This window comes from Cucumis sativus, chromosome 2, assembly GCF_000004075.3.
Source record: "Cucumis sativus cultivar 9930 chromosome 2, Cucumber_9930_V3, whole genome shotgun sequence".
Classification (NCBI taxonomy): Eukaryota; Viridiplantae; Streptophyta; class Magnoliopsida; order Cucurbitales; family Cucurbitaceae; genus Cucumis; species Cucumis sativus.
This window is the reverse complement of record NC_026656.2, coordinates 12,621,163-12,637,046: the sequence shown is the minus strand read 5'-3', so window position 1 is coordinate 12,637,046 and position 15,884 is coordinate 12,621,163. Positions and strand designations below refer to the sequence as shown.

The 15,884-nt window shown below is 38.1% G+C and overlaps 2 protein-coding genes across 3 annotated transcripts; one reads left to right on the top strand and one right to left on the bottom strand.

Annotated features, from left to right (window-relative positions):
- Positions 1-636: 636 nt before the first annotated feature.
- Positions 637-6,495, bottom strand: LOC101204161 (coatomer subunit alpha-1). Of its 2 annotated transcripts, XM_031880476.1 has the most exons (4): positions 6,225-6,495; positions 5,659-5,888; positions 4,303-4,797; positions 637-4,008 (listed from the first exon to the last, which is right to left on the bottom strand). In XM_031880476.1, the coding sequence occupies exons 2-4, from the start codon at positions 5,864-5,866 to the stop codon at positions 1,052-1,054; spliced, it is 3,660 nt and encodes a 1,219-aa protein (XP_031736336.1). In that variant the 5' UTR covers positions 5,867-5,888; positions 6,225-6,495; the 3' UTR covers positions 637-1,051. The 2 variants fall into 2 exon arrangements, with proteins under 2 accessions (XP_031736336.1, XP_031736337.1); XM_031880477.1 differs by lacking the exons at positions 4,303-4,797; positions 5,659-5,888; positions 6,225-6,495 and adding an exon at positions 4,098-4,137.
- Positions 6,496-10,320: 3,825 nt separating this feature from the next.
- LOC101207280 (coatomer subunit alpha-1) lies at positions 10,321-15,670 on the top strand. Its single transcript, XM_011650950.2, has 4 exons — positions 10,321-10,587; positions 10,807-11,036; positions 11,292-11,786; positions 12,286-15,670. Exons 2-4 carry the CDS (start codon positions 10,829-10,831, stop codon positions 15,240-15,242), a joined length of 3,660 nt encoding a protein of 1,219 aa, XP_011649252.2. The 5' UTR covers positions 10,321-10,587; positions 10,807-10,828; the 3' UTR covers positions 15,243-15,670.
- Positions 15,671-15,884: the final 214 nt, after the last annotated feature.

Sequence of the window (15,884 nt, the reverse complement as noted above, 5' to 3'; positions counted from 1 at the left end):
CAGAAAAATGGTGTTCGTTAATTGAAAATTTATTACACTTTCATAATTGACTATTTCAACTTGGAACAATAAAATAAACACAAATTCATGTTTTGAGGCAAAAATAACTTCATCTGCACTTAAAATGCTATAAAATAATTTTGACAATACTATTCAACTTGATGTTGCAAAATAAAGGGTAAAGTGATTGATTAAAATTTTGGCAAACAAAAATATTCCCTAGCAAAGCAAACTATTTAGGTTAGAAAATCTCCACCCCTAACTTTGACTTCCTAACTTACAATCCCAATAAACTCCATATTTCAGAATTCAACTCAGCACCACATACAACTCCTAATAGATCTTTTCAACTTTTGATTTTATGTCTACTTGGCTCTTGAGCTCAGTTGCTTCAGTACTACACCTCAAATCTCATGTTGGACAACCATGCCTTAGCATCAACAATATGAGCCACGAGACTAGACCCACTATCTTCATAACAAACACTCCTTTTTAGAACGAAGGACACAGTTCTGTTGAACCTACTCCTACGCACACTTCTCTACAACCAAAGATTATAGTCAAAGAACCCAACTCATGTTCAAATGCAAGACTAAGAGTCAATTCTGGAAAGAGGGAGGTGCACGAGAACAGATAAGCAAAAGGAAGCTCACAGACATGTTCATCTTTTAGCAAGAAAGCTCTGACCGCACTACAGACAACGAAGATTGGAGAAAGGATCCTGCAAGCATTAACTTGAAAGATGTCATATCATCCCTGTAAACAATCAATTCATATAAAACCCTCCTGTATTTGATCTCATCATACCTAACATGAATAGCCTATTCCAAAATTCTGAACTTTATTACAGTGATATCACAATCGACTAAACAAAAAAAACAAGAATACTTAAGTAGTAGACAACCAAAAGTGTTTCCAAGGTAGCTTCGCTAGCTGTTTTACTCCATCACTTCCATTTACCTCCACAAGGAGACGTGAATACTCAACAAAGCTCCTGTTCTCAACATGATAAGTGAGGTCATTGAGAGAAGATATAATTCCCAGAGTTTGATCATCGATTCTGTGTGGGAGAACAAAGTAAACCAGACGCATCTGCTCCAATAACAGCAAGATCACAAACAGAGCACAGTTGTCCTTCCTGACTTAGCACAAACCTGGAACTACAGTAAGGGCAAGAAACATCCTTCTGACCTCGGTAAATTGGTACATAAGTTGCACCACAGGTCACAAAAGGGTTTCTGAAGTCATAGTTCAGTTGGGAGGCATCCGTCATGTTCCTCTCTGCTGCCTGCAGTACTTGCCTGGCTGTCTTAGCTTGATTCTCAATTGAGGGATTTGTCTCAAGAAGTCTGCGAGCGAAGTTTGCCGCACTGGCGAGGTTCTTAGCCTTGTAACAGACGGTCATGGCATTTAATAGAGCAAGCCTCAAATGTGGCAACTGAAGGTTGCAGTGCGTAAAATAGGCTGCAAGCTCCATCTGACGTACTGGATTGTCCTTGAGTTCTCTCCTCTTCAATTCCATTTGCAAACCCAAAACATACTCCTTAACGATAATAATTAACTCCTTCACCTCATCCACTTCTCTCCTAGACTCGACCACGATCAAAGGGATGGTATGAAGAATAGAAAGAAACAGACGAAGAGCATCAGAGAACTTCCCTGTTGTTGTGGCCTTGTAACCAGCCTTAAGCTTCTCCTCCAACTGAGAGAAACTGTAAATAAGTGCAGGAGATCCTTTTGCATTTGCATTACTAGATTCACTGAATCCTCGTTCAACTGCTAATGATATTATGGGAGCAGATGAAAAGGCACGAAGATAGGTTTGACTCCCAGCATGAAGATCAAGAAATATGGGTCTCAAAGGAGCAAAGTTTCTAATTCCCAATTGCCTGTTAAGCAAGCGCATTGCTGTATCAAAATTACCAGCTGCAGCATGTTCTGCAGCAAGAGACGACCTCTGTGTCCAAACCTGGTTGGCAGGGATGCCAGGTGTTGGGGCCACAAAAACTGAGTTGCGAGAACTGACTGATACTTTTGGAGTGTCAGCTTCAGGCGGTAGCTCCAAATCTTCAAGGTCCCATCCCCCTTCTTCCTCATTTTCTTCTGCACCTTCCTCATCCTCCAAAATTGCTGTCACATCCCCATTTTGTAAGCCATCAACATCAACCACATCCAGCTCCTCACCCCAATCACCATCTGCAACCTCATCGTCATCATCGTCAGCACGACCAGGACCCACATTATCCAGCCCACCCTCAAATATTCCTTTCATGACCCTCAGAAGTGGCCAATCACCACCGCACATGACAGGAGTAGGAGGCAAAAGGAGGGATGCAGTCTTGCCTTCTGGTAAAGATGGAATGTCATCTCCCAGTTCAGCAGCTAGCCTTTCAGCTACATCATGTAAACCATGGGTAGAAGCTGTGACGTATGCAAGAGGTAAGTGGCCAACATTCTCCAGGATTTTTACGCGCTCACGAACATCACCAAGATATAGAGCATTATGAAACTGACCCATGACATCATTCTTAACTTCAGCGATCTTTAACATCTTCGATAGTTTTGCTGTGTTGCCAGTTATGAGATAAAGGAACGATAACCTCTCAAAATTTTTTGTCTTCTGGTAGGCGTATTCGACGATGCCTGCATTGCCTTGACGAAGAGCCTCCACACCCAGCCTATACCAATGATCTTTTTCATCAATTGCTGTAGCAGACGCAACTGCAATCTGAATGTTTCCACTCTCAAGAGCCAAATTGAACCTGGTTCTCTCATCCTTCACGAAGTGAAGTGCAACTTCTGGAAATCCCTTTTGTTGCAAATATGCAATCATTGCTTGCCCACAGAGCTGTGAGTTCCTTATCATGCTCATGACATGGTCAAATCTCTTCTTCAAGAGAGAGAGTTTGAATATGTACTCTGTTGCATCAATAATGAATGACCGCACTGTTCCGTCCCTATCCAAGCAAAAAAGTGTATTGCCAGAAACCTTTGTGATATATATTGGAACATCGAGAGTTCTGATTATACCACCATCTCCATTGGGGAGGCAATACTTAATGTGGTTTAGGGTTGTATAGATAAAAACTCCATTATCATCCCATGCTCCACTCTTTACACGAATTGTCTCATGAAGCGTGCATTGGTGAACAAGCTTTTTGTTAGCAATAATAATTGCATGTTTGCTAAGCAATGCAACACTCTCCATGTCATTGGACCAACAAACGTACCTAACAAAAGGGGTTTGAAGGTCACCCAGAATAATTCTCTGCTGAAGATCATATATAACAACTCTATCCTCTGCTCGGCACAATAAATTGCCAGTTCCAGCATAAAATATTGCATCTGCAGTGATGGGAATAGGGACCTTCTTAACAACTTCGTTCTTAAGGCTTTTTAACAAGACTTGGTTGTGACTTTTATCAAGCACGGCAAACCTATTTCGAGCCACAAACACTGCTGATCCTCCAAGTCCTCTCTTCGCATCTTGGAGGCTATCACTTCTACCAAAGCTATCCTTAGGTATTGTGTAAAACTCATAACACCCACCATCCAGATCTGAGCAAATAAGAATTGTGTTTTCTGTAGGGCTAAATGAAAGGGTCCTTGGGCTCTGATTCAAGCTAGTGGAACCAGGCCTTCGAATCGGGATGACCTGTGAATCTTTTTGAGTGGAAAACTCATAATAGCGCAAAAAGCGGTCCTTCACATAAAATAGAGAGTCACCACTAATAGCAAAGGCCGGTCTTTCTCTCTCCAACTTAAAGACAATCATGCCACTGTCATGCCCAGCTGCCAACAAATTCATCTCAGGATGAGCAGCAAGAATCCAAAATCTATCATGCTCCCTCCGAAATGTCTGAAGTCCAGTTCGCTTTGTAGCATCCCAAATACGAATGCTTTTGTCCTCAGAATTTGAAACGATTATATCTTGTTTGGCATGGAACATCACACAAGAAACATTATTCATGTGCCCCCTTAGTGTGTCCACCTCCCACGCTTTTGTGTCTGCAACAAAAATGATTAAGTTAGCAATAAAAGTAACTATTTATCCTGTTCTGTGCAAGATGTTGATAAGGCTTACTAGCAACTTTTACCCATTTCCTTCAATTTTTGGTTTGTTCACGGTGGGTGAGATAAACCATCAAGAATATATGACCTAATGATTCCAAAGTACGCAACTCAATAAATTTTGAAACCTTGTCCAAGCCACTCCCTATGACTCAACTAAACAGACTGAAAAGTAATCAATACAAGCAAAAAATTACTCTATGGAGAAAGAACATGTTCTTAGTTAAGTACCGTTCATTCGCCACAATTTCACCTGTCGATCATCAGCCCCTGACACAATCAATGGCAGAGTTGGATGGAATGCCGCCCAATTAACCCCTCGATCATGACCTTCCAAGACATATTTAACAACAGCATCAACTCCACCAAATAGATCAGCATTCATTTGACTCAACCGCAAGACATCATCTGCTGGAGATACAGTCTTTTTCCTCAAGGCACCAATGTCCCATACACGAACGGTCTGATCTAGGGAAGCTGACACAACAAGATCTTCCTTAGGGTGGAATGCAGCACACATCACATAGTGATTGTGGCCCGTCAACACAGAGATACATGTACGTGACTGCCAGTTCCATATACGAATAGTCTGATCATCACTAGCACTCACGATCCATGGATACTCATGATGAAATTGCACAGTACGTATATAATCAAGGTGTCCAAGAAGAGTAAATAGACACCTATGTGTCTTATAGTTCCAAACTTTAATCTTATAATCATCCCCTAGAAAAAGGAAAACCATCAGCATTTGAACACAACTAATCTCATTGATAAAAAAATTGCTTGCCGCGACATGATTTAAATCAGTAACCCTCAAGTTTAAAAATGTAATTGACAGGTGCAACTAAGCAGTTCTTCACTTCCTCCTTTGGAAAAACGTGGGCAAGCCATACTAAGATTTCTGTTTTTCAATTCATGCCAAAAATAACAACTATCCACGGTCATTTACAAACCATCATTCTCTTTCTTAATATATGAAGTTGTACATCAATGTCCATGCATGAAGTAGATGCAAGTAGGTAAAGTATTCAATTTTCTCATATTCAATTGTTTCTTTTTCTTTTTTCTTTTTCCTTTTCTTTTCCTTTTCTTTTTTGATAAGAAACATTTCGTTTCTCATATTCAATCATTTCTACAAATGAGTACGAAAAATACCTGCAAAGAACAACGAAGAAAGGTACAAAATATTTCTTTCCGAAACCAGTTGGAGAAATAAAATTTAAGGTCTGGTTTCAATTAACTTGGAATAGTTCCAAAAACCAATAAAAAAGGTATACAACATATACAGACATCAGATTTCTAATACATGCATGTCCAGGGTACCTCTACCTCATTTTGGTCATGAGGAGCAAAACTTTCATTGAGAACCAAGATAGGAGATACAAGGCGTACTAAAAGACACCCAAAGTAGGAGCGAAGAAAAACTAACTATATAAAAGAAAGGACTTGAGTGCAAAATGATAAGGTGAACCTCTACATCAATTTGGGACAATTTCAGAAACCATAAGTAAGAATATTAATAATTGGTCAAGTAAAAGCACTCAGGAATTACTACTCTAAAGCCAAAAGAAGGAAAGACGAAACCTCCAGACACAAAAAGAGGCTGAGACTTGTGAAAATGAACACCACGAACAGGCCCCTCATGCTCATCAAATCTATCAATAAGCGTGCCCATCCGGTAATCCCATAGCTGGATCACTCCGCTGTGAAGACTTGCAAGGATCCATGGCCTCTTAGTGTGGAAACTCAACCCTTTGACTCTATTACTCTTGGTTTCAAACTTCGTCAGCATCGTCTTCTTCACCCAATCAATTCTGCAACAAAACACGTCGCATTAAACCCCAAAACAGGGTTACCCTTAACACCGGATCATACAATTATATTTCCCATTAAAGAAAACAAGAACAAGAACAAAAACCACCAAACCACACGACTGCCTATTACATTACACGAAATGCAAAACGAATAACCCATCATTCGAATCCCAGACATTAATGTCTTCATGTAGAATTCAGTCGATTCACACCCACTTCCAAGCAACCAAACAGTACCCCACCCATTTTCTAAACCTAACCAATCAAATTGGCGCCAGATCTATAAAAACTTGGAGCAAAAAAAAAAAGTCATTCGCAAAAATTCTGCAATTGTACCTCAGATCCGATCAAAAAGGAAGAAAAGAACCAAATCCCAGAATTGCATCCACAATCAGCAGTCCAGCATAAGAAAGCAAAGCGTAAAATGAAAAGAAAAACGCAAATGAATTGAGAAATGGAGAGATAGAGAGAGCGTAAGATGATGATTTGTGAATGAGAAGAACAGAAAAAATTGACAATGAAGGAGGGCTCGTAGCCTTGTCCTGGATCTGGCCCTCGAGTGTCAATTTTGAGTAAGATTGTAAGAATGAAGAGAAATGTTGAATTTATTTCTTTCTTTTAAGTTACAAATTCTTTTAAGTTACTATTACAATTTAACGAGAGTTTAAACCTTTCTTATAAATTTCAAACAAAACAATTTAATCTATAATCATATAATTGAAAGTTTTGAGAAATTCTTTGATAGAAAAAACAAAATTGTTATATTTTTGTAAATATTTTTAATTTTTTACTATATTTAAAATGTCCTCTAAATTTTCAAGTTTTTATGGATTCGACCACAATAAATAGGTATTGTCTTTTTTTTTTTTCCTTATTTTAAAAAACAATGGACTCAAGAACTTAGCCATAACCACAAGTCTCTTCAAAAAGAGCGGAGGAGAACATATCTCTAATATTACGTAATGGATCCTAACATCTCTATAGCTAGAAGAAGAGCTTGGAGCAAAAAAAACATAACCAATCACCGAATGAAGGTGATGCACAAGCCAAACGATGAGTCATCTCATTTGTGAAATGAGCACATCAATCAAAAGACACAACCTATCCAAAATCCACCAAAGCACAAATCTTCTCAACATACCTCGAAAGTTTGATCTTTTTTATTTTTGGTTAAGACTATTATTTTACACAGCTAGTTCAATTTACTTGTTCAACTCTCCTTACCATTTAATTTTAAAAGATATGAGAAAATGACCTACTCCGTAGTTGAATCTCAAGGAAGGGTTTAACTCATAATCATAATGAAATAAAAGAAAACAAAGTGTTGAAGAGAAAACATATGAAAATAAAGCATAGAGTGCATGAAATGTTAATGATAAACTTGTATTAAACTAACAAAAAGAAAGTACGAAACTTGTTCTCTTAATCAAAATGGTAAAGAAATGTGAAATAACTAAATCTATATTCTTAGAGTAGTAGATTGCATAAACTAAAATATAAGATAAAGCCAAGAAATGTGATCGAGTTTATTGGGTCTATAGTATACATAGATAAAGGAGTAATTGAAGGACATAAATAGTTTAACATACGAAAGTTTTTAAGATTTTATACTTATGTTAAGCTTTATGAATGATTTATAAAAAAGATTAAAGTGTATTTGTTTTAAAGTATGTTTTAAAAAATCGTCATTCATTGGGCTATTTAGCTCATCCTAATCGTGTCTCCAGTTTACTGTGCGAGTTGTATATAGTTTGGTTAGTACTTTGGACAAGATATGTCATATTCTTATGTCTTCAGTCTAAGTTTACTTTCGTTTGTTTCAAGTGTCGTCGGTATATAATGGCAGTTAGCCTTGTATTATTTAGAGAACTCATGTAATGAAGTTTGTTAAATATATGTTATCATGTTAGTCCATTGCATCAGTTTTTATTTATTCAAATCGTTTAGTATTTCTAAAGATTCAGAAGTCAGGGTCAACTCGTGTTGTTCATAATGGGAACGACATCGATTGGCTTTACACCATCTCTCGAGTCGAGAGTAGGTGATTCGAGAGGTGGTGTGACACAAAGTTAAACCATAATGTTTAAAAAAAAACATAAACCGAGAAAACTGAAGATCGCAATTTACCTTTAAAAAAATTGTTAACATATTCTTTATCACCTTCAACTCAACCATGAATGGGGACTTTATAATATCCATTCTATTACTGAGGCATGCAAGTGTTTCCTACCCTCACACGTTCTCTATAATCTACTAGCTGGACTCCTTACAGATCGACTTAGCACAAGTGAACCTGTCACAGATGGATTCCTAACCGATGGGTGAACACCTCCTGAGCCACCCATCAGGTATCGTCCACCCTCACAAGTGAATCTTCTTATTCCTCACCCTTACTCCTCAACGATGCTTCCATCACATTTTCCAGAGGAGAATGAGGCTCCACTAATCCATCTACCTTTGAGAAGACCAATAATCAACTCGCAGGCCTACTCGTCATCTATTGGAACAAAGGTCATTTATACGAGTCTACATGTAATCATTATGAAATTAAGTTAGAATTACAAAATAAGTCATAAAACCCTACCATGTAACTATAAAAATGTAAGGAAGAATGACTTACCATTTGAAACCCAAACAATTGGTTATAAATCACCTTGACTCTAGGTGAGTACATGCAACTTCATCACACAATGCACAAATATGACATCATCGAACAACTTATTTGTCTTCTGTCTGCTAAGCGAAGAGACTATCTCATATGTTCAAATCTACCAATTTCTACAACAAAAGAATAACCATTATTACATGATAGTTGTAAGCTACAAATTACAAGAATGCTAAGGTATAATTAACTAACTTGGATTGCGAACAAAAATTCATATAAATTATTGGACTTACACAACTTACCATTAGCATACTTGTTCTTGTAGAGTGCAATTACAAGCTACTCAAACTCTTTTTTAAAATCATGTTGCTCCAATCATATCTGCAAAAGTCCTCTTAGTCATCAATCAAACCTAACGGTTCAATCTATGTATTGCCTTCTTTTCTTCACCATCATAGCCAACTCAATAAAAAAAAAAAACAGTAATAATCTTCATTGGGTTCTCATCACTCTCAAAGTCATAGTTCAAGGAAAAAACTTGTTCAACTTAGTCTCTCGTTCATGTCCAAGTACAACCTACTAAGCCTAAGAACTTCATTCTAATAAAATTTAACTACATATCTATCTCAAACTCATCACTATATCAAACCTCTCCCTCTAAAAGACACCTTCCTCCCTAACAATGAAAAGTTCATGATGTCTTTTCTATCCTCCTCCACCCCCTTAGAAGAATATAATGGCATATAGGCCTACAAAACATTAACTTCACATGGAGAAAATGTCCAAAAGTGTTTGCCTAAATATGTATAATTCTAGAGGCGTTAATTTGTTATTGATGATAGAAATTATTTTTTCGTAGATGAAAACAACAAGTCAAATTTGCTAGAAAATAGTAAGAAGTGCAAATTTTATTTGGATCAATGGCATGATCTATAACACGTAAAAAACAAAAGTTAAATTTAAAAATAAAACAAACAAACCAACCACAAAATAAACTTCACTATGCAAACGACTAAAAATCTCAAGATAAATCTTGACTGGGTTTGAGTTTCGAGATGAAAAAACTCAAGCCAACATTCTTTTCCAGTTGGAATACACTGAATGCCCTAAAGATCTAAACAGTTGGATTAATCTCATAAGAGATAGATGAATTTCATGCAAGATTCAAACTAATTTGGAGTGGATGATGCTTATTTCATCTATCAAATCAATATTGGCTGTCGAGATTAAAAAAAACACTAACACATGTGAAAGAAACTCCCACAAATAAAAAGCAACAAATTTCTTCGATTTTTAGAAGAATTTTCTAAATCCTAAAAAGTAGATGAAATTAGAAAATCAAATATGTAACTAAACAAAGGGAATAATGAAATACCATCACTATAACGACAGAACCAATAACAAACCAATACAATGAAACTTGTAAATGAACAAAATTTCAACGAAAAACACTTGATGAAGAAGAAAATGTTAAAAGATAAAAGTTGGATTAGCTAAAAGAGAAGGTAACATTTTAATTATTGACATACCAAAGGTATTTTTTGTTCTTCCAACTTAAGTTGTAACGTCTGAGTACAATCTTGGTGACGGTCTTAATTTAATAATTTTTTTAAAAAGAAAAATGCTATTCTTCACCATTTTTTACTAGTGATAAACAAATGAGTAGTTATACCATTTATATTAGTAACATTTTTGCTGTTCATTATTTATAATTCATATCTCACATCGATATAAAATCTATAAAACCGAAAAGTAGGAACATGTCCATGGAAATTTAATTAAAATGAATTGAGTATATACCTTAGGGATATTTTAATCCTTAGTTCTATTGTTTCATTTTCCTTAAAATATTAGGAGGCTGACAGTGGAGGGCCAGATCCAGGAGAAGACTGCGAGCCCTCCTTCGTTGTTATTATTTTTCTTTTCTTTTTTTCTTATTCACAAATCATCACCTTACGCTCTCTCAATCTCTCCATTTCCCAATTCATTCGAGCCTTTCTTTTCATTTTACCCTTTCTTTTCTTGTGCTGGAGTGCTGATTGTGGATGCAATTCTGGGATTTTGTTTATTTCTTATATTCTGATCGGATCTGAGGTACAACCTACGATGAATTCTTTCAAATGACGTTGTTTTTTGTTCCAATTTTGTGTAGATCTGGCACCAATTTGCATGGTTAGGTTTTTTTGTTTGCTTTAGTGTTGATTTTGTTTGGTAAGTAGAATTGTATGATCTGGGCCGTGGAGTTTGGGACTTGGGTGTGGGAGATTAAGGGTAATCCGGTTTGGGGTTTAATGCTACGTGTTTTTGTTGCAGAATTAATTGGGTAAAGAAGAAGATGCTGACGAAGTTTGAAACCAAGAGTAATAGAGTCAAAGGGTTGAGTTTCCATAGTAAGAGGCCATGGATCCTTGCAAGTCTTCACAGCGGAGTGATCCAGCTATGGGATTACCGGATGGGCACGCTTATTGATAGATTTGATGAGCATGAAGGGCCTGTTCGGGGTGTTCACTTTCACAAGTCTCAGCCTCTTTTTGTGTCTGGAGGTTTCCTCTTCGCTCTTCTTTGCTTTAGGATAGTAATTGCTGAGTGCTCTTACTTGACCAATTATTGATATTTTTACTTATGGTTTCTGAAATTATCTCAAGTCGATATAGAGGTTTATCTTATCCTTTTGTTGTTAGTTTTGGTTAGCTTTCTCCGGCTGCCTTTTAGTATGCCCTTGTTAATCATGTCATTGCAAGCAATTTTTAGAAATGAGATTTGTTGTGCTAAAATACTGATTGTTTTTCTTCTTTTAGGGGATGATTATAAGATTAAAGTGTGGAACTATAAGACTCATAGATGTCTATTTACTCTTCTTGGACACCTGGATTATATACGTACTGTGCAATTTCACCATGAGTATCCATGGATTGTGAGTGCTAGTGATGATCAAACTATTCGTATATGGAACTGGCAATCACGTACATGTATCTCCGTTTTGACGGGCCACAATCACTACGTAATGTGTGCTTCATTCCACCCTAAGGAAGATCTTGTTGTGTCAGCTTCCCTTGATCAGACCGTTCGTGTTTGGGATATTGGTGCCTTGAGGAAGAAGACTGTGTCTCCAGCAGATGATATCTTGCGGTTGAGTCAAATGAATGCTGATCTATTTGGTGGAGTTGATGCTGTTGTTAAATATGTACTGGAAGGTCATGATAGAGGGGTTAATTGGGCGGCATTCCATCCCACCCTGCCGTTGATCGTGTCAGGGGCTGATGATCGACAAGTGAAGTTGTGGCGAATGAACGGTACTTAACTGGAGCATGTGCTTTCTCCATAGAGTTTTAAGTTTTAGCTCGAATTGATTTTGTTTCAGATTGTTCAGTTATCCTGCCTGATATTGATTTATTATTAACAATTCTAGTTCGCAGACTGTAGGAGAGTAGTCATGTAATCTCTCTATCCTCCGAGTGTTTATGTTGGGGAAGATGTAGGATACAATCTGTTCTATAAAAAAATGGTTGTAGGATACAATCTGTTAGAAGTTTATTTGTTAAGACATAGGGAGTGGCTTGGACAAGGTTTGGAAATCTATTGAGTTGAGTACTTTATCAAATAGACGAATCTTTTAAACTTGCAAGAACCGTTATGTCCTATATTATTCTTGGTTCATCTAGCTCAACATGAACAAAACAAAAATAGAGGGAAATGGGTTAAAAGTTGCTAGTTAGCCTTATTAATGAAACGTCTCGCATCAAACAGGATACAAAGCGACTTTTATTGCTAACTTAATCATTTTTGTTGCAGACACAAAAGCATGGGAAGTGGACACTCTAAGGGGGCACATGAATAATGTTTCGTGTGTGATGTTCCATGCGAAACAAGATATTATTGTTTCCAATTCAGAGGATAAAAGTATTCGAATTTGGGATGCTACAAAACGAACTGGACTTCAGACATTTCGCAGGGAGCATGATAGATTTTGGATTCTTGCTGCTCATCCTGAGATGAATTTATTGGCAGCAGGGCATGACAGTGGCATGATTGTTTTTAAGTTGGAGAGAGAAAGGCCAGCCTTTGCTATTAGCGGCGATTCTCTATTTTATGTGAAGGACCGATTTTTGCGCTATTATGAGTTCTCCACTCAAAAAGATACACAGGTCGTTCCGATTCGCCGGCCTGGTTCAACTAGCTTGAATCAGAGCCCACGGACCCTTTCATTTAGCCCTACGGAAAACACAATTCTTGTTTGCTCAGATCTGGATGGGGGGTGCTATGAATTTTACACCATACCCAAGGATAGCTTTGGTAGAAGTGATAGCTTGCAAGATGCAAAGAGAGGACTTGGAGGATCAGCAGTGTTTGTGGCTCGAAATAGGTTTGCTGTGCTCGATAAAAGTCACAACCAAGTCTTGTTAAAAAACCTTAAGAATGAAATTGTTAAGAAGGTCCCTATTCCCATTACTGCAGATGCAATATTTTATGCTGGAACTGGTAATTTATTGTGCCGAGCAGAAGATAGAGTTGTTATTTACGATCTCCAACAGAGAATAATTCTTGGTGATCTTCAAACCCCTTTTGTCAAGTACGTTGTTTGGTCCAATGATATGGAGAGTGTAGCATTGCTTAGCAAACATGCAATTATTATTGCTAACAAGAAGCTTGTTCACCAGTGCACACTTCATGAAACAATTCGCGTAAAGAGTGGAGCATGGGATGATAATGGCGTTTTTATTTACACAACCCTAAACCACATTAAGTATTGCCTCCCCAATGGAGATAGTGGTATAATCAGAACCCTTGATGTTCCAATATATATCACAAAGGTGTCTGGCAATACTCTTTTCTGCTTGGATAGGGATGGAACAGTTCGATCGTTGATTATTGATGCAACAGAATACATATTCAAGCTTTCTCTCTTGAAGAAGAGATTTGACCATGTCATGAGCATGATAAGGAACTCCCAGCTCTGTGGGCAAGCAATGATTGCATATTTGCAGCAAAAGGGATTTCCAGAAGTTGCACTTCACTTTGTGAAGGATGAAAGAACCAGGTTCAATTTGGCTCTTGAGAGTGGAAACATTCAGATTGCAGTTGCATCTGCTACAGCAATCGATGAAAAAGATCATTGGTATAGGCTGGGTGTGGAGGCTCTTCGTCAAGGCAATGCAGGCATCGTTGAATACGCGTACCAGAAGACAAAAAATTTTGAGAGGTTATCATTCCTTTATCTCATAACTGGCAACACAGCAAAACTATCCAAGATGTTAAAGATTGCTGAAGTTAAGAATGATGTCATGGGTCAATTTCACAATGCTCTATATCTTGGTGATGTTCGTGAGCGTGTAAAGATCCTGGAGAATGTTGGCCACTTACCTCTTGCGTACATCACAGCTTCTACCCATGGTTTGCACGATGTAGCTGAAAGGCTCGCTGCTGAATTGGGAGATGACATTCCATCTTTACCAGAAGGCAAGACCGCATCCCTCCTCTTGCCTCCCATTCCAGTCATGTGTGGCGGTGATTGGCCACTTCTGAGAGTCATGAAAGGAATATTCGAAGGTGGGCTCGATAATGTAGGTGCTGGTCGTGCTGACGAAGACGATGATGAGGTTGCAGATGGTGATTGGGGTGAGGAGCTGGATGTGGTTGATGTTGATGGCTTACAAAATGGAGATGTGGCAGCAATTTTGGATGATGTGGAAGGTGCAGAAGAAAACGAGGAAGAAGGGGGATGGGACCTTGAAGATTTGGAGCTCCCACCCGAAGCTGACACTCCAAAAGTATCAGTCACTTCTCGCAACTCAGTTTTTGTGGCCCCAACTCCTGGCCTGCCTGCCAACCTGGTTTGGACACAGAGATCGTCCCTTGCTGCAGAACATGCTGCAGCCGGTAATTTTGATACAGCAATGCGCTTGCTTAACAGGCAGCTAGGAATTAAAAACTTTGCTCCTTTGAGACCCATATTTCTTGATCTTCATGCTGGGAGTCAAACCTATCTTCGTGCCTTTTCATCTGCTCCCATAATATCATTAGCAGTTGAAAGAGGATTCAGTGAATCTAGTAATGCGAATGCAAAAGGATCTCCTGCACTTATTTACAGTTTCTCTCAGTTGGAGGAGAAGCTTAAAGCTGGTTACAAGGCCACAACAACAGGGAAGTTCTCTGATGCTCTTCGTCTGTTTCTTTCTATTCTTCATACCATCCCTTTGATCGTGGTCGAGTCTAGGAGAGAAGTGGATGAGGTAAAGGAGTTAATTATTATCGTTAAGGAGTATGTTTTGGGTTTGCAAATGGAATTGAAGAGGAGAGAACTGAAGAACAATCCAGTACGTCAGATGGAGCTTGCAGCCTATTTTACGCACTGCAACCTTCAGTTGCCACATTTGAGGCTTGCTCTATTAAACGCCATGACTGTCTGTTACAAGGCTAAGAACCTCGCCAGTGCGGCAAACTTCGCTCGCAGACTTCTTGAGACTAATCCCTCAATTGAGAATCAAGCTAAGACAGCCAGGCAAGTACTGCAGGCAGCAGAGAGGAACATGACGGATGCCTCCCAACTGAACTATGATTTCAGAAACCCTTTTGTGACCTGTGGTGCAACTTATGTACCAATTTATAGAGGTCAGAAGGATGTTTCTTGCCCTTACTGTAGTTCCAGGTTTGTGCCAAGTCAGGAAGGACAGCTTTGCTCTGTTTGTGATCTAGCTGTTGTCGGAGCAGATGCATCTGGTTTACTTTGTTCTCCCACCCAAAATCGATGATCAAACTCCGGGAATTATATCTTCTCTCAATGACCTCACTTATCTTTTGAAGAACGGGAGCTTTGTTGTTTAGCATTCACGTCTCCTTGTTGAAGGTAAAAGAAATTGGGTTAAAATAGCTAGCGAAGCTACCTTTGAAAAGAATTTCGGTTGTCTGCTACTTAAAGTTTCTTCTTGTTTTTTTTTTGTTTTTTTTTTGTTTAGTCGATTGTGATATATCTGTAATAATGTTTTCAGAATTTTGGAATAGGCTATTCATGTTAGGTATGATGAGATCAAATACAGGAGGGCTTTTTATGAATAGATTGTTTACAGGCATGACATGACATGACATCTTATTAATGCTTGCAGGACCCTTTACTTCCAATTTTCTTTCTGTAATACGGCCAAAGCTTCTTGCTTGGTAATAGATGAACATTTCTGCGAGATTTTTTTTTTTGCTTATTTCTTCTCTTGCATCCCTCTTTCTACAACTTGTATTAGTTTTTAGCCATGGATTTGAACGTGAGTTTTAGAGAAGTGTGCTTTTTACTATTAGGATATGTTTGTCAATAGGTTGATTGATCGGTTGTACAATTCTGTCCTTGAGTTTTAATGTGTGTTTTTTTGCGAGGATAGTTGGTCTAGTCCATGGCTTGTATT

Coding starts and splice junctions, on each gene's coding strand:
- LOC101207280 (XM_011650950.2), top strand. CDS start 10,829: ATGCTGACGAAGTTTGAAACCAAGAGTAATAGAGTCAAAGGGTTGAGT. Junction 11,037..11,291: donor GCCTCTTTTTGTGTCTGGAG/GTTTCCTCTTCG, acceptor TTCTTCTTTTAG/GGGATGATTATAAGATTAAA. Junction 11,787..12,285: donor GAAGTTGTGGCGAATGAACG/GTACTTAACTGG, acceptor TTTTTGTTGCAG/ACACAAAAGCATGGGAAGTG.
- LOC101204161 (XM_031880476.1), bottom strand. CDS start 5,866: ATGCTGACGAAGTTTGAAACCAAGAGTAATAGAGTCAAAGGGTTGAGT. Junction 4,798..5,658: donor GCCTCTTTTTGTGTCTGGAG/GTTTCGTCTTTC, acceptor TCCTTTTTCTAG/GGGATGATTATAAGATTAAA. Junction 4,009..4,302: donor GAAATTGTGGCGAATGAACG/GTACTTAACTAA, acceptor TTTTTGTTGCAG/ACACAAAAGCGTGGGAGGTG.